Source organism: Syngnathoides biaculeatus, chromosome 12, assembly GCF_019802595.1.
Source record: "Syngnathoides biaculeatus isolate LvHL_M chromosome 12, ASM1980259v1, whole genome shotgun sequence".
Classification (NCBI taxonomy): Eukaryota; Metazoa; Chordata; class Actinopteri; order Syngnathiformes; family Syngnathidae; genus Syngnathoides; species Syngnathoides biaculeatus.
The window spans coordinates 14,813,912-14,832,571 of NC_084651.1; the positions used below are offsets into that span (position 1 = coordinate 14,813,912).

Sequence of the window (18,660 nt, forward strand, 5' to 3'; positions counted from 1 at the left end):
TTGCTGCCGAGCTCCGTTTCTGGATCTCCGCGATAAGTAACACTCTGTACGTATTTATCGATCTTCTGTTTTCAGGTTGTGGACCCCAATGAAAGTGACAATAAATTAATGGAGGAAGCTCATCTTCTTGAGGTAGCGGCTGGTGTCACAACCGAAAGTGTTGGTTTACTGGGTAACACGCTGACATCCTTTGGCAGAGCCCACGAAACCAATGTGGCTGGAACTCAGTCAAAGTGGTAACGTGCTAGAAGCCATTGAAGCCAGTGTTTAGTGTTTCTGGGCCATGTGGACTTATCCAAAAGTTTCAATCCAAATATCTGCATGCCACACTGCTTTGAGTGTTGACTTCCCCATTTTCCCCAGACGTACGCTCTTTTCCTGGCTGGATCTCCCCCAATTTTCCCTCCACTGATGAAAATGCGCAAGGCTGCAGAAAATAAATCCTCAAATAGATTTAAAAGCCTCTTAGGTGATTCGAAAATATATTATTTGTTGAATATTTTCTCCCAGATGGTAGACCGTGACATGAAATAATTAATCCCATCTCATTACATCAACATTCATGTAAGTCTAATACCAAATAAGGTATAATATTGATGGCTTATGATTTTTTTTTAACCAGGTTTAATGAGAAAAAAATTCATCAATAAATCCTTATAAAAGGTTCTCCTTAAAATACATCAGAGTTGATGTTTTGCAAATCAATTGGAAGGTTACTACAGTGTATTTCAATAACAGTCCTAACAAAATGTGTACAAGTAATTTATTTGTGAAAAAGAACAATGTTACACAACAAAACGTGATTTTGTGCAAGGGAATGACCACGTTGCAAATGTTTCCCCGAAGAACAAAAATTCTACCTAAACATATAAACCTTTTTAAGAAATGGTTACCATATGAATATTCACACTGTTAATTAAGTCATTGCACATAATGGCTGCATGTTAAAGCGCTGATTTTTTGCCGTTCATGCAATAATGTGTCACTGTGTAGCACAAACCATATTTACGAGCCAAAGAATTAAGGTAAAAACAAGCCTCCTAAACAAACACTTCCTTTGAAACATATTGTTGCCAGAGTAAACTCCCTCAAAAGTATTTTCAGTTGCATTCAAGAAAGGTTGCAAACTGCTGGACAAATTTTTGGAACATTGCCAATAATGACAGCATATGTAAACTTGTGATAATTTCTTCTGGATGGTAATGGTTCTTGTTTATGCGCTTTGTCAGTGTAAACAAATAAATAATATTTACAAACTCTAGAAAAAAAATGCAAAAATACCCATACCCAAAACAAATCAAGCAACAACAAATAATTTACAAAAAGAATTATAATACAGACTTAGTATAAACATCTTTGGCAGTTCAGAAAATGTTTTTTAAAAAATAGTTGTTGACCCAAGTCCTCAATAAAAAAAAAAAAAAAAATCAGGGTTAAAAGAAATGACTTGGAATAGTAAAATGATGTTTTGGTTACTGATACGATTATTGTAACATACTGTACAGGAGCCATGTAAAAAAGCAAACAGACCACATTTTGGTTCACATAGTGTAGGAAAGCACATACAGAATCTAAGTGGTTGTACAATGAATTGTCTAAAAATGTAGCCATAAGTACATTAGTTATAACGAAATATTCTGCATAGTTTCTGCCTCTCATCCACTCATGTCCGTCCTCCCATGCAAACCCATTGAAGAGAACGTATACATACAAGTCACCCGGAAAAGAGGAAATCAGAGTCATGGTTTCCTCTCCAGCGTGGAGACATGGAAGAGCATGGAAAGTCTCATTTACGTTGAAATGCATTCAGTGACGATGTGATGTTTACTTGCTTGCCATCTCGATTCACTTATCTGCAGAAACACAGAAAATAGTGGCTTTTACTTGGATGCTTGGAATCCTAATGCACAACAATGCCGCCGCCGCCGGGAGAGGGCCTCGCAGTCAAAAGCGCTGAAAAAAATGTGTGCACGTGGCGGGCGGGCATCACTGAGTGATTGCAAGAAGGCTGCAGGCTTTTCAGCACTTCAATGCTGGACAGAAAGTTGGAAGTCCTTGAATCACACACTCTGAACAAACACAGGCGTGCACACACATTTACAAGGTCTTCCACAATGCATCTGGTGCATTGTACACAAAAAAGCTGACAAGCACAAAACATAGCATGACATTATCTTTTAAAAATGTGCTTGAGCCAACAAAACAACATGTAACACACACAATGTTACCTTATCAACCTTGTCGGCAACTCCAGCTCATCTGACACAAAAGACACGAAGGGTTTTTCAGACTTTTCTCATATGACATAAAAAAGGCAAGAGGTTTTCTGGACCTCTGGTTCCCTGATTCGTTACCCACATGCACGGTCCGATTAGGACTAAGATTAGTTTTTGCAGTGATGAGGAATGTGTGCTGGTTTTACCTTTTCGTGTATTGTTATTCTGTATTTTTTTTCACGTATTAATATCCGTCACAGGGTTAAAGAAAATCGCAATACAATTATTTTCCCGATATTGTGGAGCCCTAGCTTCGATCCATACACACAAACACACTGCTGCTAGGAAAAAAAAAGTTAATATCCAAATATTAACACTTGGCAGTCTGAATAGAGCTGTATAAACAATTGAAGGCGTCTGGCAAGGCAGATCAATTTTGCATAAGCCTGATTTTCAACATAAACACTCACTTATTACTCACTGCTGAATGGAGGAAGTCTTATAACGTTAACTAGGACTGAGCAAATCTAGGATTCACGCAGTTATCTGGATCCATGACAACATTTACGAGATTCGCAGTTAAAACAAGAACAAGCTCCAGAATTTTGATGAGGATTGGAGTCACCCTCGGCCGAATTATTGGAATGTTTGTAGTGTAAAATATAAAGTTGCTGCTGAGACTTTCATTGGCATAGACCAATTTTTGCAACATAGACTTAAATGAACAGCAATCCATTATCGGAGCCGCTTATCCTCACAAGGGTTGTGGGAGTGTTGGAGCCTATTCAATGAGCATAATCTTTATCTTTATTTGTGTGTTCACATTGACACCTTTTATTGGGAAACAATTGACCACACGTGGTAGTATTTTGTAATACAGTATGCCATAGAAAATATTGACTATGAAAAGAAACTCAAAGCTTGGCTTTCTAACATCTGTTGGGCTGTTGGCCATTTATGTTGAACACTATGTGGCCATAGATGATGAATAGTGACAAATTTGATATACTGTATTCTTGTGAAGGTCCCATATTTTGCCAAACCAACCTTTTCTAGTATTTTGGATGTGATACTGTCTCAATGGTGTCTCAGGAAACGTGAAATATGAATTGAAATCGTCTGCACCATTCCTGAGTTACATTTTTTTTTTTCCTGCCGAGAAGCCTGAAATAAGGTCATTCGAATTTCTCGAGCTTGCAGTATGTACATACAAGCATAGAGCTCTGCCTCCCTCTCTAGTCCCAGGCCAGCGCTGTCAACATAACAAACACGTGTGCTCTCACAAGTCTTTTACATAGAGGCAACCAATCAGAGGAAAGAGGGATGGTCTTAGCCAAATATAGACAAAGCGGATACAAAACTGTGTCAAACAGAAGTAGCTGTGAGAAGGGCATTTTCTGGACACTGTTATGATGAAAAGCACATTTTTCTACTGAATCCTTATTAGAGAGTCACTATGTGGAGGTTTAAATAGCTAAAATGTGGCACCTTGGCACCACGGTGGCGCAGCTGTAGAGCGTTGGCTTCACAGTTCTGAGGACTGGGATTCAAATCCTGGCCCTGCATGTGTAGAGTTTGTACGTTCTCCCCGTGCCTGCATGGGCTTTTGTCCGGGGACTCCGGGTTCCTCCCACATCCCAAAAACACGATTTACTTGGGGACTCCAAATTGCCCTTAGGTGAGACTGTGAGTGCGACTGTTGTCTGTCTCCATGCGCCCTGCGATTGGCTGGCAACCAGATCAGGCTGTACCTTGCCTCCTGCTCGATGACATCAGTGATTGGCTCCAGCACACCCACGACCCTCATGAGGATAAGCGGCTCAGAAAATGGATGGATGGAGGGATGGATGGATGTATGGATCAAGGATGGGACCTTGAACCAAAATTTTTACTTTGGGTCTTGAAATTAAAATTTGGAACAATCCCGGTGAAAATCTGCAATATCAGCTTGGAATTCATCAAAGAGACTTGTTAATGAAGTTGGGACGATGCATCTGCTAAAAATGATGTATCCATGACAAAATGGTTCGTTTAAATTTCCGTTCTACACTACATACCAACTTCACTGGAATCAGGTTTTTATGTAATGAGCCAAACCCTTGAGGTTTTTCCATCGAGGTTAATGAAGAGAATGTGACACCAATTATAATAAGTGGTAGGTCGAACCAGAGTTTTTCAAATATTTTCAAGTAGATTGACAAGTGCTGTTTAGGTACATCACTTTCCCTATAGAAGGTGCACAGCTACTCATTTCAAAGCTCAATATCACAGTCAGAGTCCAACTCTGGCATGGCTCATGCATCTTATTTCAACTACAATGTAAGCAAACAATAAACCCGGGAATGTATGAATGAATAAACTGAATTTCGAAGAAAAGACTATCCTAGCAGAAAGTCACATAGAAGACAACACATTTGTTCATTTACAGAGCTAAAGAAAAACATCCCTACAAATGTATATATATATAAAATGGATTCTACTAACCTCTGCACTCATACTTGAGGTCGGAGAAGAAGACGAGCTCTTGCGAGAAAACAAACAATCCTAACCTTCCACCAGCAAATGTCTTGTCATAAATTGGTCCTGAGTCAGCCATGATCTGTTTGCCCTCGTATACAACAACTCTGCAAACAATGACATACACATTAAACTTGGAAAAAATGTGAGGAACATATTATACTCTATGTGTCTGTCACCAGACTCAAATTAAGTACATGTGCCTGTCTGTTGACACACAAAGCAAGAGCTGTATCATAGAGGTATTAATTTAACAATATTGTTAATACTGATATCATAGTTAGCAGTGATGCAGAACTGTACTGCTTCATACTGAGAAGTTCTTTTATAAGGCTCATTGTAAAATGAGTCTCTATTTTTATACAATTATAAACACAATAACTTCAAGTGAATATTTTACCTGATGAAACCAGTTTTCGGTCTATGGATGAGGTGCCACCTGTAAGCTGTGTAATCTTTCCAGCCAATATTTTTGGGGTCATGCCACAGAGTGCGTACCTAAATAAATAAGAAAAAAATGCCAGCGCTTTCAAAGCAGACAACAAATATGTTTAAACCTGAGCCTACCTCTCCGGGGGTGTTGCCCGTGTGCCACAAAGCATTCCTGAGGTGTTCTCCAGTGCCGGTGGTCGAGTTGACCACTTTGAGGGACACACCAGAGATACCAAAGGCCTTGGAGGGCTTGTCCTCCCAGTAAGTTTGTGTGATCTGCTTCCACATCACCACATAAAAGCGCGCACTCGACTGGTAGCCAAAAACGAAGCCTGCATAGTCGTCATCCCTGTCTGTGTTCACATACATCGTGCCACTGAAGTCCACAGCACTGAACTCATCGAAGCCTGGTGGTGCGAGAGAAAAGCACAACCTTTCATACATGACTTGACTTAAACTTAAGTGTAATTTTACGCAGTTCTAATGAGTGATGCCCACCTACGGCGATGCCTGGGTCAGAGTTGGCAGTCTGCACAAGCTCTTTGCCTTGGTGCCTCACCACCCAGTTGGGGTCGATTTGAGTGGTTCCCTTTGGGTCCAAGTGGACCATCTGGAACTTCCTGAAGTCTGTGATGCTAATAGCACTGTTCTCTGGACACACGTCGAGGATATCTGGGATACTGTCATTGTCAAAGTCATCTTTGCAAGCATCACCTCTTCCATCACCTGGAAAAGAAAGAGATGAAAGACAGGTTTGACCTTACTCACACTGGAACTGGGTATAATGTGTACCTGCTAATATACAGATGGATACAAATTGCATTGGCAGAGGTCTGTGCTCGACTGTGTGCCAAAGACAAAAAGATAATTTTCTGATTTCTTCCTAATGAAGTGGCCGGTGAGTACAACTAAACACATTTTCCAAGTCACTGAAGCAAAAGCAGTCATCTTTTGCCATGGTGTGATAACTATCAGTGGTGATATCCGAGGTCCACTTGAGCCAGACAGCAGGCTTGGAGCTCCCAGTGGAAAGGTTGCCGTGAGTCATGAAGGCCGCCGTATGGAAGTAGCTCGCTGCTTTCTGTCATCATGTTTGTTATGGCACACGAAACTACACTTCTGTCAAATAAACACTATCTGACAAGCTGTGAAGAGAGTGAACGCATCAGTGACTAAGGGCCTTCCTCTGCAGCAGTCTGTTTCCAGTTACATGCAGCTGTATAAACTCCAGGTAACCCGGCGCAATTTGGGCATAGCAAACTAATCAAGAGCAAGCCTAAAACAAATAAAAACTTAACAAGCTGGCGTGTGCCCTTTTGGGCCGCTCGCTGAAGTCATGTGGAATGACATCACCTATGCCAACCCCAAAGCGCCACTCTTTCCACTGCCACATTTCATGCACGACAACAGAAAAACTCAAGCCAAACTTCAACACCAGATGAAAATGATTGGCATCATCACAGGTGCGTTTGTTGTGTGTATGATGATGATGATACTTGTATACTCCGACCTTCAATTGCTTCAGGAACTACTTCCTTTTACTGTTAATCAGAACACAAACGTCAGATCGGACTTTTCCTTGAACTCCTTCTAATCATCTCAATAAACCGCAACTTGTCACTGAACACAAAACACTAGCATATAATTAACTAGAACCACAGTTAATTAACTGGAAATAGATGGTCATGGAGAATCAAAATGTAATCCACTTATCAAATTTTGATGCCAATCTATTAATTATTGTTTATTTTTATGGAAAATCTATTTCCACAGTTTTTCTTTTTCCTCTTGATATTGTTGGACCTGATGGCAACTCATTAGTAATACACATTACTGTCACCTACTGTAGGTTTGAGAAATCTTCTGACCTTGTGGCTGTTTTTCACTGAAGATATGTCAAAAACATAGAACTTAAAAATGAAAGAGGAGATGTGACCATTGTTCTGAAAGAAATGGGCGGTACACAATAAATTAGTTGTATTCCCTACTGTGTGGTTCAAAGTTAGTCATAGTAAGTCATCTATGATGCAGTGATTGCTTAGGTATTTTTATGTGTTTAACATATAATAAATATGATAAAAAGTGCCAAACAACTTCTGTCCTCACCGTCAGAGTCCAGCTGGTCTGCATTGGGGGTCAGTCTGCAATTGTCCCTGTCATCAGGTACACCGTCGTTATCATCATCAAAGTCACATGCGTCTCCTTTGCCGTCTTTGTCGTGGTCGGCCTGGTTGGCATTTGCCACGTATGGACAGTTGTCTAGATTGTTCTGATGGCCGTCTTCGTCAATATCCTGGTTGTTGTCACACTGATCTCCCACCAAGTCGTTGTCCAAGTCCATCTGTTGGCAAAACACAAAGGAGGGATCAGGGGTATAATGAAGAGAATTTTGGTACCTTGGAGATCTTGTACACACTGCAGTACCTGCAGAGGATTGTGCAGCAGGGGACAATTATCACACTGGTCACCAACTCCATCCATGTCTGTGTCCTTCTGGTCAGTATTGTATACAAGAGGGCAGTTGTCATTCTCATTCAGGATTTCTATGAAAATAAAGATGGATTGTGGGTAGAAGACACAACAGTGGCCTGGCAATAATTATCACAGTTTGAGGGTTCTTTTACCATCTCCATCAATGTCTATAGCACAGGCATCCCCTTCCCCATTGTGGTCCGTGTCAATCTGGTTAGGATTGTGCTCATAAGGACAGTTATCACAGCGGTCACCTACTTCATCCTTGTCAAAGTCAGACTGACGAGGGTTGTAAAGGAGGGCGCAATTGTCCTAAGGTTAAAAATATACACTTGTTAGAGGAATGTACAGGTTGAGAGGACCATGTGACAGAGGAGTCTCCGCTAGGATGAAGGGCAAAGTTTATAAAACAGTGCTGAGGCCGGCCATGATGTACGGATTAGAGGCGGTGGCTCTGAAGAAACAACAGGAAGGAGAACTGAAGGTAGCAGAAATGAAGATGCTGAGGTTCTCGGTCGGAGTGACCAGGTTGGATAGGATTAAAAATGAGCTCATTAGAGGGACAGCCAAAGTTGGATGTTTTGGAGACAAGGTTAGAGAGAGCAGACTTCGATGGTTTGGACATGTTCAGAGCCGAGAGAGTGAGTATATTGGTAGAAGGATGCTGAGGATGGAGCTCCCAGGCAAAAGAGCGAGAGGAAGACCAAAGAGAAGGTTTATGGATGTGGTGAGGGAAGACATGAGGGCAGTTGGGGTTAGAGAAGAGGATGCACGAGATAGGCTTAGTTGGAAAAAGATGACACACTGTGGAAACCCTTAACGGGTCAAGCAGAAAGAAAAAGAAGACAGGTCGAGAGGACCAAGTCATTTGTGCAAATATGTAAAAAGCATCTCATACCCTCTCATCCAAGATTCCATCATTGTCATCATCCTTATCACAAGCGTCTCCTTGACCATCTTTGTCAAAGTCTTCTTGTCCAGAGTTGGGCAAGCTGGGGCAGTTGTCCTGAAAATGCAGAAGAAGGGCTTCAAAATAAAAAACTTGTTTCCATTAAAAAATGACATAACGAAAGGTAATCAAATGACATACCTTCTTACAATGGTAGGTGGCATTGGCACCACACACAAGGTTGTGATTGGGCCAGCCATCGAGGTCAGAGTCCTCACCGCATATATAGCCATCACCAGCATAACCAGTGCGACACTCACACTTATACATGGGATCACTGAAATGGCTAAGGTAGATACATTCAGCCGATCTGTGACAGTTGTGTGTCTTGTCCTTGCAGGGATTCTCTGGCTCGCACACCTGCATGACAGAAAAAAATGGGGCTAGGGTCGGAATGGTCTGAGATTGTCATCTGTCTGTCTGGAAAGAGGATTGCAAAACAACAGCAGCTCCAAATTGACATAGTTAAAAAAGACGTTTTAGACAAAGTACTTCAGAGCGCTGCTGATTTGATAAAATCCCGCTTAATGCATCACACATCCCACTGTGGCTCCCCATTGCATCAGAAGGTACTCACAGCTGCCACTCATTACTGGCGGACCAAAATATGACGACGCTTTGAAAAGCCACTCCATGAGCTCAAAGAGTAGAAAGTGGCAGTGAGAGTAGGCCTTTGATCCAAAGCCCTGAAATGGAACCATTCACTGCCAGCAGTGAGACAATTCCAGTATCCTCAAATCAAATAACTATATGACTGGGGCATGGGAATATAGATGAGCATTTGCAAAGAACAAAAGTGGGGGAAAAAGTAGCCTGGTCAAAAGGCTGTGTAGCTTTAGCTATGGAAATAGAAATCTCAATTGATTTTGTTATTCAAATAACCATACCATTATGTTTAATATTAATAGTAAACAAAAAAAGATTATTGTTACTATACTGAAAACAGAAGAGAAGTGTTTTGTTTGACAGACACAAAGCATCTCCACCTGTCTGCTTACTTATTGATACCGGGTCAAAATACTCATCAAACCTCAGAGTTGGTGTCAAAAAAAAATACTATTGATGATGTTCTTGATCCAGCGAATTCAATTTTGTTAGGTTAAATGTTGCAACTATGGTTACTGAAGACAACTATTTTACTGTATATAAAGTTCAAGCAACGTCAAGATTTACATTACCTGCTTGATCTTCTTAGCAGCATCCACCCCCATCCCGAAAGGTTGGGTGCCTTTGTAGCGTTTCGGGCAGGGGAGACAGTGGAAGCCTGGATCGGTGTTGATACAGCGCTGCAGTCCACCCACATTGAAGCAAATGTCAGGCACCATTTCACACTGTAAAAGGATGGAAATAAAGAAAAAAGCTGTTTATGACATCATTCTTAAACATCCCTCTTATAGGACAAAAAACATTTACCTCATTGATATCTTCACAATGGGTACCATTTCCACGGAAACCAGCGGGGCACGGCCCGCACTCCCAGGAGCCATCAGGAGCACTGCTGCAGTCCACTCCCCCAAAGCACGGATTAGACAGACAGCCATCTAAAACGGATTCACATGGTGAGATTGAAAAGAGATTTAATTAAATACGACTTGATATAATTAAAAATAAAAAGATCCTCAACCTCATTTGAGGATCAAATTTGTATCAATTTCTAGAAAGAGTCCAATCTATAACCAAGAGCTTACCAACAGGACATTCCTTTTTGTTACAGCTGTCACTGTCGTTGACCTCTCCGATACACTTCCGGCCGCCGTACTGAGGATGAGGGCTGTTGCATTCGCGTTTCCTAGTTTTGATCCCACCACCGCATGTTGCGGAGCAGGTTGCCCACGGAGACCAAGGTCCCCAACCTCCATCAACTGATGAAACAAAGATTTATTTGTGTGTGCAACATCACAACTCAGCAACTCAGTAGTAAGCGTTTTCCTCCCGTAGTACAAAATTAACAGAAGCAGGCCAAGTAGGAGGATGACTTCAACACCCAGGTTTGAAGCGCAACCTTTAGTCATTTAGGGATAGCAATACCTCAAACAGCATGAAAAAGGTCGGCTTTAATGGCTTCTGAAATTAAATTATGGTAAAACTGCCATCCACCATTGTAGTCTTTGAGTCCTGTATCTAAAGGGGCCCCTTACACAGTAGTAAAGCACATAAATGTTCAGCGCATATATTCGTGTATAAATTCAGAAAAACATGGATTAAGGTGCGTGACTGAACACATAAATTATGGGGAAAAAAAAGGTCCAGTTTCTGGGGAAGAGTCAGCAAGTCAGAGGTTGGGGACTTAACACTACAAGAGATACAGAGATTTAGGTCAACATTTCCTGAAGGAGGCTAGTCCAAAATATGTTGGCTCAGGCAAGGTGCAAGGCACAAGGAAGTGATGCTACTCACTTGGACAAGGCTCTGCAGTGCAGCGCTGAGTCTCCCGCCCGTTTCCTTCACAGTCTCTCCCCCCTAGCTGAGGCATGGGGGCATTACAGTGTCGTATCCTGGTGATCTGGCCATCTCCGCAGGTCACTGAGCAGGACGACCACGGCGACCACAAGCTCCACCCTCCATCCTGGCGAACTGAAAAATCAGACATGTCAGGCAAGCAACACAAATACAAATTATCCTCCAAGATTTCCACTGAGTAAAACAGAAAAAGAAATCCAATTTTCCAAAGTTAAGAAAAAAAAAAATGGCAACCACATTTTCTACAAGTAAATATTATGTGATGTTGGAGGCCATGGCTCACTTTCAAAGATGCTCCAAAGTTCTAGCTCCACTGTTTACATCACACTGCGTAAGCTATCATCCAGTGGTTAGACTGATTCAGCCACTCACACAGATGCAGTGTAATGTTACCCTCAAGCAATAACAAGACAATCCCTCAATCTCCCAAGAAGCCAATTATCTTCATTTCATACAGCAATATGTATTGAAAATCCCCAAAACTCTTGTGTTTTATATAATTCACAATAATCATTAATATTGCATTACAGCCAAAAGTGATTCACTGGGCTTTGGGTCATGAGTTTAGCATTTATTTGGAAAAGATCTTACACTGGGAACACCCTGTAAGCCAACCATGCAGTCCAACCTCATTCTGATTCAACAACATTGAGGAATGTTGCACTGTAGGGAATCTAATTGGTGGTCTTTGGAGGTGTGGTTTCCCCGATGTAGATCACATCCTTTCCTCACATTTTGACAAATGGTCAAAATAACAATATATCATATGATATGATTCATATTCTCACCGCGACTGTCACATCTTCTTGGGCTGCACTTGCGAGTCTGAATTGAAGGTCCTGTGCAGGGGTTACTGGTTGCATCACATGACCTTCCCCTCTGCTGAGTTCCTGGCCCACAAGTGACTGTGCACTCTGTCCACTCCGACCACGGGGACCAGCCATGCTCACTGTCTTTAGCTAGACAAAGGAAAGGGGGGATTAAAAAAATGTGTGTGTGTGGCGGGGGGGTCATGCCAATAGGAGGTGCCGCATACTTACGCAGACACACAGGACAACACTCGCCATCAACAAATGTAGGGCTGGCACAGGCCACTGCGGGGCAGGTAATTTGGTGACACACTACCTTGGACTCCTGTAATCAAGAAAAAGTAAGATTAATGCACAGTCAGGACAATTTAAATCAACGGTAAATTTTTATAACATGTCTTGTAAAGTGTTCTCACAATAGATTTGTAAAAATACAAAAGAAGGAATACAATGTCATATAAAACATACTGTATTTCACGTTTTGTTGTGATTAAACATATTACCTAAACTTATCACCTCTCTTGGTTTTACAGCAAAATATTGTACTAGTATGTTGGTGGGGAAAAAAATGTACGTCTGCCATTTTTATGGTGGATTCAACACTTTTGGATATCGGCGATGTGTCACAGAGGCACAGTCATTCTCATATTTAAAAAAAATAATAATTCCAATATGACACAGTGCGCTGAATTTTCAGATCATTTCATGCTCACTTCTGGTGAGATGAAATTGTAACATTTGAGTCAGCTTTACCTGGCAGGTACATTTGGTGCAGCTGTCTACAACCCAGTCTTCCTTGTCATCGAATAGTCGGCCATCTTGCCAACACATGTTCTTCTCCTTAGTGTTCTTCATCTTTCCAAGGGCCTCTTTCATGATGGTGTTCTCCTGCGTCTGACATAAAAAGAATAGATGAGTTTGAATTTGGATACACCAGACTCCTGCTAATTAATGGCTTGCTCTGTTCCGTTAAAATAGGCACCTGCAACCGCAGTAGGCAGTAAATAATACTCAAGCATGACAAACTAACTAGAAAAATAGAAAGACATTTGGGGAGCTCATTTACCTCATCCTTTGAAGTGCCAAAGGCTCAGAGAAATGTTAAATAGAGCACAAAGAGCAATGATGAGAAAATCTGAATACTTGTAAATGCGGTTCCAATTACTGTACTCTAAATAACAAAGAGTGAAATAATTCAGAAATTTTCATTTGTAACCTCCAACCCAATTGGAGAGAAAAAAAAGTCTGTGGCTGGACTCCTGCACACTTGGCAAGTGTCAGTGGATAAAATGCTGCCAAAATTTTGCGTCTGTGTGCTGAAGAATGGAGGCAGCAGTGTGCGCCGTTAGAATCTAAGACACCACTTGGTCTGGAAGAGCCTCAGGGACCCTTCTCATCTCAGCCATTTTTTTTCCAAGCTTCGTGCCCAGACTCTCTTATTGTTGGGAGGCTCCCAGAGGAAACACATGCGCTGTTTAAACACAGCCAGACATTAGACTGGTCCCCAACATTGCCAGAGGAACACTTCCTATATCCACATGTAGCATGTCATAAAATCTGTCTGACATATAATGCCAGAAAGAGCAGGAGTCAAGGGGTTGATCTACCTCAGGTTGCTGTAACCAGCCTTGTGGTCACTAGCTGTTTACTTTTAAACCAATCTGGGTCACCTCGTATTCTTTAATTTTTTAAGATGACAGGACGATATCTACTTTCTTCATTTATTGAATTGAATCTTCCTCATATTATGAATACTCCTCTGTAAAAAAAATATCATCAGTAAAGAATTTTCCAAAAAGGCTCCATCAACGAGATTTTCTGCTTACCACTTTTTGCAAGCCATCAATGAGGTTACTGACGACCACTCGGAGACCTTTGAGCTCTTGGAACATAGTGCTGAGCTCCTCGCAGGAGCGGTCGCACATGTCTGCGCCAGTGTCATCTCTCTTCTGGCCAATGATGTTGGTGGTTATGGAAGGACTCACATCCACGATCTCAGTGCTCTCGCTGACAATATTGGCATCATCTGGAAGAAAAGAGACATCAGGGGGATGGAAAACAGAAGTACACTGATCAGGGCATGCTGGGATTTCCCAGTTGTTCTGAGCCCAAGCACAAAAAGATTGCGACAATGTGAGGATTATAGTGTTGATTGTATTCTCAAAAACAGATGCTCAGTCAGCAGTGAAAGAGTCGGTTAATCTTTCCACAGCACGGTGACAGAGGGGTTGAGGGAGAGTGGAAGAGTGGGTGGGGGTAAAGGGAGTGGACAGAAGTAGAGAATTCCGAAATGGGGGCGTTATCCATTGCGCTGAGACAACCGTTTGTCATAAATCTCCACGATCCTTCAGATAAGCTGACATACACAATATGAACAGAGCAGCACACAGATGAACGTACATAGAAGAATTTGGAGGTTGTGGTGAGATCGCAAAGCAAAAACAATCCAATTAATGAGCACATAATAGAACTCTCTAATTTGTGTAGGGTTGCAGTCTTCTGGGCTCCTGGTCTTCAAGGTGAAGGCTTTTGAAGGGCTGTCAAGCCATAAATAAACAAAGCTGTACAGTTCGTTAAACGCTGTTCTGGCTTACACTGCGGGTATGTAGGATGATGAGATCGACAGTATGTCAGCCAAGGTAATAGGAAATCACATCCACTTAACACTATTTAAACCATCAAGCAGACAAAGATAAGAAACTATGTCATCACTATCATCAACTGTACTATCTGTAACTGCACATTTAAACTTTCAGTAGCCTTTCCAGCTTTTGAGAGAAGAAAGGTGTAAAAATAGCATACCTCGCGAACAATACTTAAGTGAAGTGTACTTCTTGGTGGAAACAAATCTTTCTTTGACTCCATCCTTCCATCCATCTGAAGAAATGAGTAACTGTTGCTAGTAACTAGCTGTGATCGCTGTTGCAGAAAGCAAAAAGACCACAGATACCATCCATGCATATGACATCTTTATGGCCCAATGAGCCACATGACATTTTAAGATTTTTATTCCACCCAGTTTAGGATTGTTTTTCTTCCTGGAGCCACAAAACGGGAGTGATGACATGATGACTTAAATGAATGTGTGACAGGGAGAGCAAATGTTTTGGATGAAGCATTGTAAATAGGCAAAGATTGAATGCAGACCCAGGCACTCTAAATCAAGAACTCACAAAAAATTGCCTGAGAACAAACCAGCTTGAGCTTCACGTTGTGTTTTCTTTCCAGCTTCGGCGGCTCGATTCATTAGAACCTCAAGAGCGTTCACTGCTATGTGTGCAGGACAAATATGAAAGGATTCACACAATCTTCACTCCCTGAGAGTCACACTGTATTTTTTCTCGTGAAGACACAAATGATGAAATTGTCTCCAAAGTCTACGTAAGACCGACATTTGTCAGACAAAATCTAGAATTCAACCCTGCTAATGGCAACTGTTATGCAGAGCACACCTCATATGGATTCACTTTGTCCCACTGTTTCCAGATTAGGTGACCAGTAACATGATTAGATACATACAGTATTTAGTCTTTGTGAGCAGAGCTGAGGATCAGAACTTCTATTTCTCATGAGGGTTGAGTTGCGAAAAGCTAATCAGCCAACGGTGTGACTTCACTGTGTGTGCGTGCATGTGTGCAGCTGTAAGCCGAGGCTCACTCCGTTGTGTGGTATTCACGTTCCCTTTCGTATTTTCTTTCCCAGGGTTTTTTTTTCGAGGTCCTGTGCAGTGGAAATAATAATGCGTGCGTGCATGCATTTTTGTGAGCCACACCACCTTCACAACCTTCTGCTACGGACTCTTTTTTTTTTTTTTTTTTTTCTTGAAAGTAATGCTGGAAAATCTTGCCACACATCTAATCTGCAAGTCCTTTGACCCACTTTAAAAACAAAGTTAAAACCGTGAGTCAGCTGAGTGTATGCAGTGAAACGTTTGATGCGGGCAGTTAGTGCGGTTCTGATCTTAGACTGCACACTCGCACGTGAAAGGCAGCCCCACATCTGCAAATGTAATCATGTTTGACACAACCTTTAACTGCTCAAGGTCACACAAATAGAAAAGCCTCTTGATTTAACTCATTGGGGACCTTTTTGGTGGGTGATTTCTGCTTTAAGTACCAAAGAACATAATGCACAGTAATTTAAGAGGGGTAAAAAAAAGACAAATACACGGTACCTTGTTTGGAAACTTCACAATCTCGACTTAGCAGGATGTCCTCGATTGTGGTGTCAAATATCAAATGCACATTTTGCAGAAGACCCTGTTTGGTAACATAAACATAAAATGATCATCATAATAGATAGCAATCTGTCTGTGTGTCTATTACCTATCAACATGTATTACTTTGAAAGTTTAATGATTTTTAAGATTACTTTGTACTTATTCAAAACTTTACATTAACAAAATCTGAGCAGGATGGAGTGTAGTTTTATTTTTTTTTTTAAGCATAACAGAGACCTTAATTTGACAAAATACAGTTCAGGACTTTTTAGGCTCAGCAGACACACTATTCTATCAATCACTTCCAAGTTAACTTTCCTATATAGTTACTCTTAATATGCAATTTTATGTTGGTACAGTGTATAAACACATTACAATACATTTTTCCACCTCCGCTCATCATCTGATTATGGAGAATGGCAGAGCTTCTTTGGCATTTTATGCTAGAATAGATTTTAGTAACGCAATAAATAAAATTAAAGCAATTACAGATTTTCTTGACTCGTTTTTTTTTAAGAAATGTCCAACATTTTAAGGTTGGAGGTTTACACATCTTTTGAAACTAGGGCGACATACAAATTTGAAAGCTGTATATTTTTAACTGCATGCAATGCAAGGAAAATAACACCTTCAAATTCATAGACAGAGGAATGTAGGTAATTGAGGGAGTGAGGGAGGGTGCAGCTTAAAGGTCAAATGTTCTTGGAGCAACTCACTCAAGGGCACTTCAGGAGATCGATTTGATCGATATTCTCAGAGGCAAATCCTCATTGATAGAACATCATGAGCTGTGGCGGGGACTACCAAGTGTACAACCAGCATTGTTTAAACTGTAGATGTTCCCTCTCTCCTTTTTCTATCCATGCTTGCACGTATTAAACAAAACGAAAAACATTTTATTCTTGCACTCTCACTCTACACAAATTGCACAGAAAGTTGCAATTTAGAGTCTAAAAGCGGAACAATGAGTTTCTGTGGAATGTACAAACTGTTGGTTAAAATGAACTTCAACCCATAATTGAGAATCAAAACAGCAAACCTAACCATGCCGCGCCAGTGCACGGGAGGCCTGCATGACTCACCCTGAAGTGGTTCTCCCGGATGGATCCTTTGGCCACATACATGCGGCTGCCTTCGGCCTGCAGGTGCTCGTAGAATGGCTCGTCCAGGATGACGCTGTCCACCAGGTTGCAGCCAACGTACAGGTTGGCGTTCTCCCCGTGGACATGCAGCGTTAAGTTCTTCCACTGGGAGTCGGACACGTCCACGTCCTCGAACGAAACGATGTTCTGGGCACCTTCCAGCCAGTAGACCAGGTCCAGGGAGTTAGCGCGTCCGTTGGACACGATCTCAAACTGACGCCGGCCGTCGGAACCCTCGAAGCCCAGCAGGGTCCCACGTGAGCTGCGGTCTTGACGGATGCTGGCCACGAACACGAAGCCCTCGTTGTTTTGGATCCGGCGCACGATTTTCTCCAGGACGACGGGGCTCACCGGGGGCAGGTGGTCGAATCGGATGAAGCGATAGGCGGGGGCGTCCGAGTTCTGGCCCCGGAACTGTTTGGCCCCCAGTGTCTTGCGGCTGATGTGACTCACCTCAAACAAGTCGAAGGAGGTTTCGTCGTCCTGCTCGCCATCTACAAAATTGAGCAGTTGCAATTAAAAATGGCTCATCTTTAGCGAGCGATTTCATTCAAACAAAAGGATTACCTTGGGCGAGCGTGTGGAGGAAGAGGAACGTTATTGGTAGCAAGTACCTGAGTATCATATTGCCTTCGAACACAACACAAACAGCATTATTAATGTGAAGCCTTTACGAGGGTCAATCGTATGAATTCAAAAGCACGAATACTTTTTTAAAATATCCATTAAAGCTGCTTATCGAAACTTCTACGAATGAGTTCACAAGCGAGCACGCGCGTAATAACTTACCAAAAATGTTAAATTAATCCAGCAATAAAGTTTGAAAGGAAGCAAAAGAAGTTAAGGAGATGTGATGATAATGCGGCACCTCCAGTACCTGAGCAGGAGAATCCCACTCTGAGTGACTACATCCACAGACTGGAGGTGAGAAGCACTCCTCCCGCCTCTTATACTCAGCCCTCGGGGAGGAGGGTGCAGCAGGCTAGCTAGTCTAGCACCGACCCGCTTGTGTAAGATAGGAGCCCATTTTACAAAATGACCTTACCCTGGCTTCATTTGCGTGACACACACATTGTGTGTGACGTCTCCCTCACGCTCATCCTTCCTTTGGCACTCACTCACTCACTCACTCACTCACAAGGAAAAAGTGTGATACTAGCAATGGAAATTCACTTGACTCTCAGTGTCTATTCATCCATCCATCCATTTTCTCAAAAGGTTATCCTCACAGGGTATCAGTGTACTGTTGAAGTAAAATCTGCAGGAATTGATCTTCTAATGATTCCTTTTTTCCTATTAGGAAATATACAGAATGCTGCCCTGTGCCTCCATAAATATCACTCTGAAAACCTCCAGTGGTTGTTGGGAGTTTCGCGGACTGGCCTCCCCAGGTGCATTTTAAAGAGGGACACCTACACTGCTGTAGATGTGATCAAAGCTGACT

At 41.9% G+C, this 18,660-nt stretch overlaps 1 protein-coding gene across 3 annotated transcripts; it reads right to left on the minus strand.

The window, feature by feature from the left end:
- Positions 1-746: 746 nt before the first annotated feature.
- Positions 747-18,338, minus strand: thbs2a (thrombospondin 2a). Of its 3 annotated transcripts, none has more exons than XM_061836764.1 (23): positions 18,262-18,338; positions 17,784-17,846; positions 17,157-17,710; positions 16,030-16,114; positions 13,682-13,881; positions 12,609-12,749; positions 12,087-12,180; positions 11,835-12,005; positions 10,984-11,160; positions 10,275-10,448; positions 10,000-10,127; positions 9,765-9,917; positions 8,728-8,946; positions 8,536-8,643; positions 7,790-7,949; positions 7,590-7,708; positions 7,272-7,506; positions 5,664-5,891; positions 5,301-5,572; positions 5,134-5,231; positions 4,701-4,840; positions 2,229-2,259; positions 747-1,853 (listed from the first exon to the last, which is right to left on the minus strand). In XM_061836764.1, exons 2-23 carry the CDS (start codon positions 17,839-17,841, stop codon positions 1,850-1,852), a joined length of 3,549 nt encoding a protein of 1,182 aa, XP_061692748.1. In that variant the 5' UTR covers positions 17,842-17,846; positions 18,262-18,338; the 3' UTR covers positions 747-1,849. The 3 variants fall into 3 exon arrangements, with proteins under 3 accessions (XP_061692748.1, XP_061692747.1, XP_061692749.1); XM_061836763.1 differs by lacking the exon at positions 18,262-18,338 and adding an exon at positions 18,006-18,210; XM_061836765.1 differs by lacking the exons at positions 2,229-2,259; positions 18,262-18,338 and adding an exon at positions 18,006-18,210.
- Between the last annotated feature and the right edge of the window lie 322 nt (positions 18,339-18,660).

What these genes read in the sequence shown, in the direction of transcription:
- thbs2a (XM_061836764.1), bottom strand. Translation starts at nt 17,841, where the DNA reads ATGATACTCAGGTACTTGCTACCAATAACGTTCCTCTTCCTCCACACG. An exon ending in TTGATGGCTTGCAAAAAGTG is followed by an intron (nt 12,750 to 13,681) that starts GTAAGCAGAAAA and finishes TTTTTATGTCAG; the next exon opens with ACGCAGGAGAACACCATCAT. An exon ending in TGCTGCACAATCCTCTGCAG is followed by an intron (nt 7,507 to 7,589) that starts GTACTGCAGTGT and finishes TTTTGCCAACAG; the next exon opens with ATGGACTTGGACAACGACTT.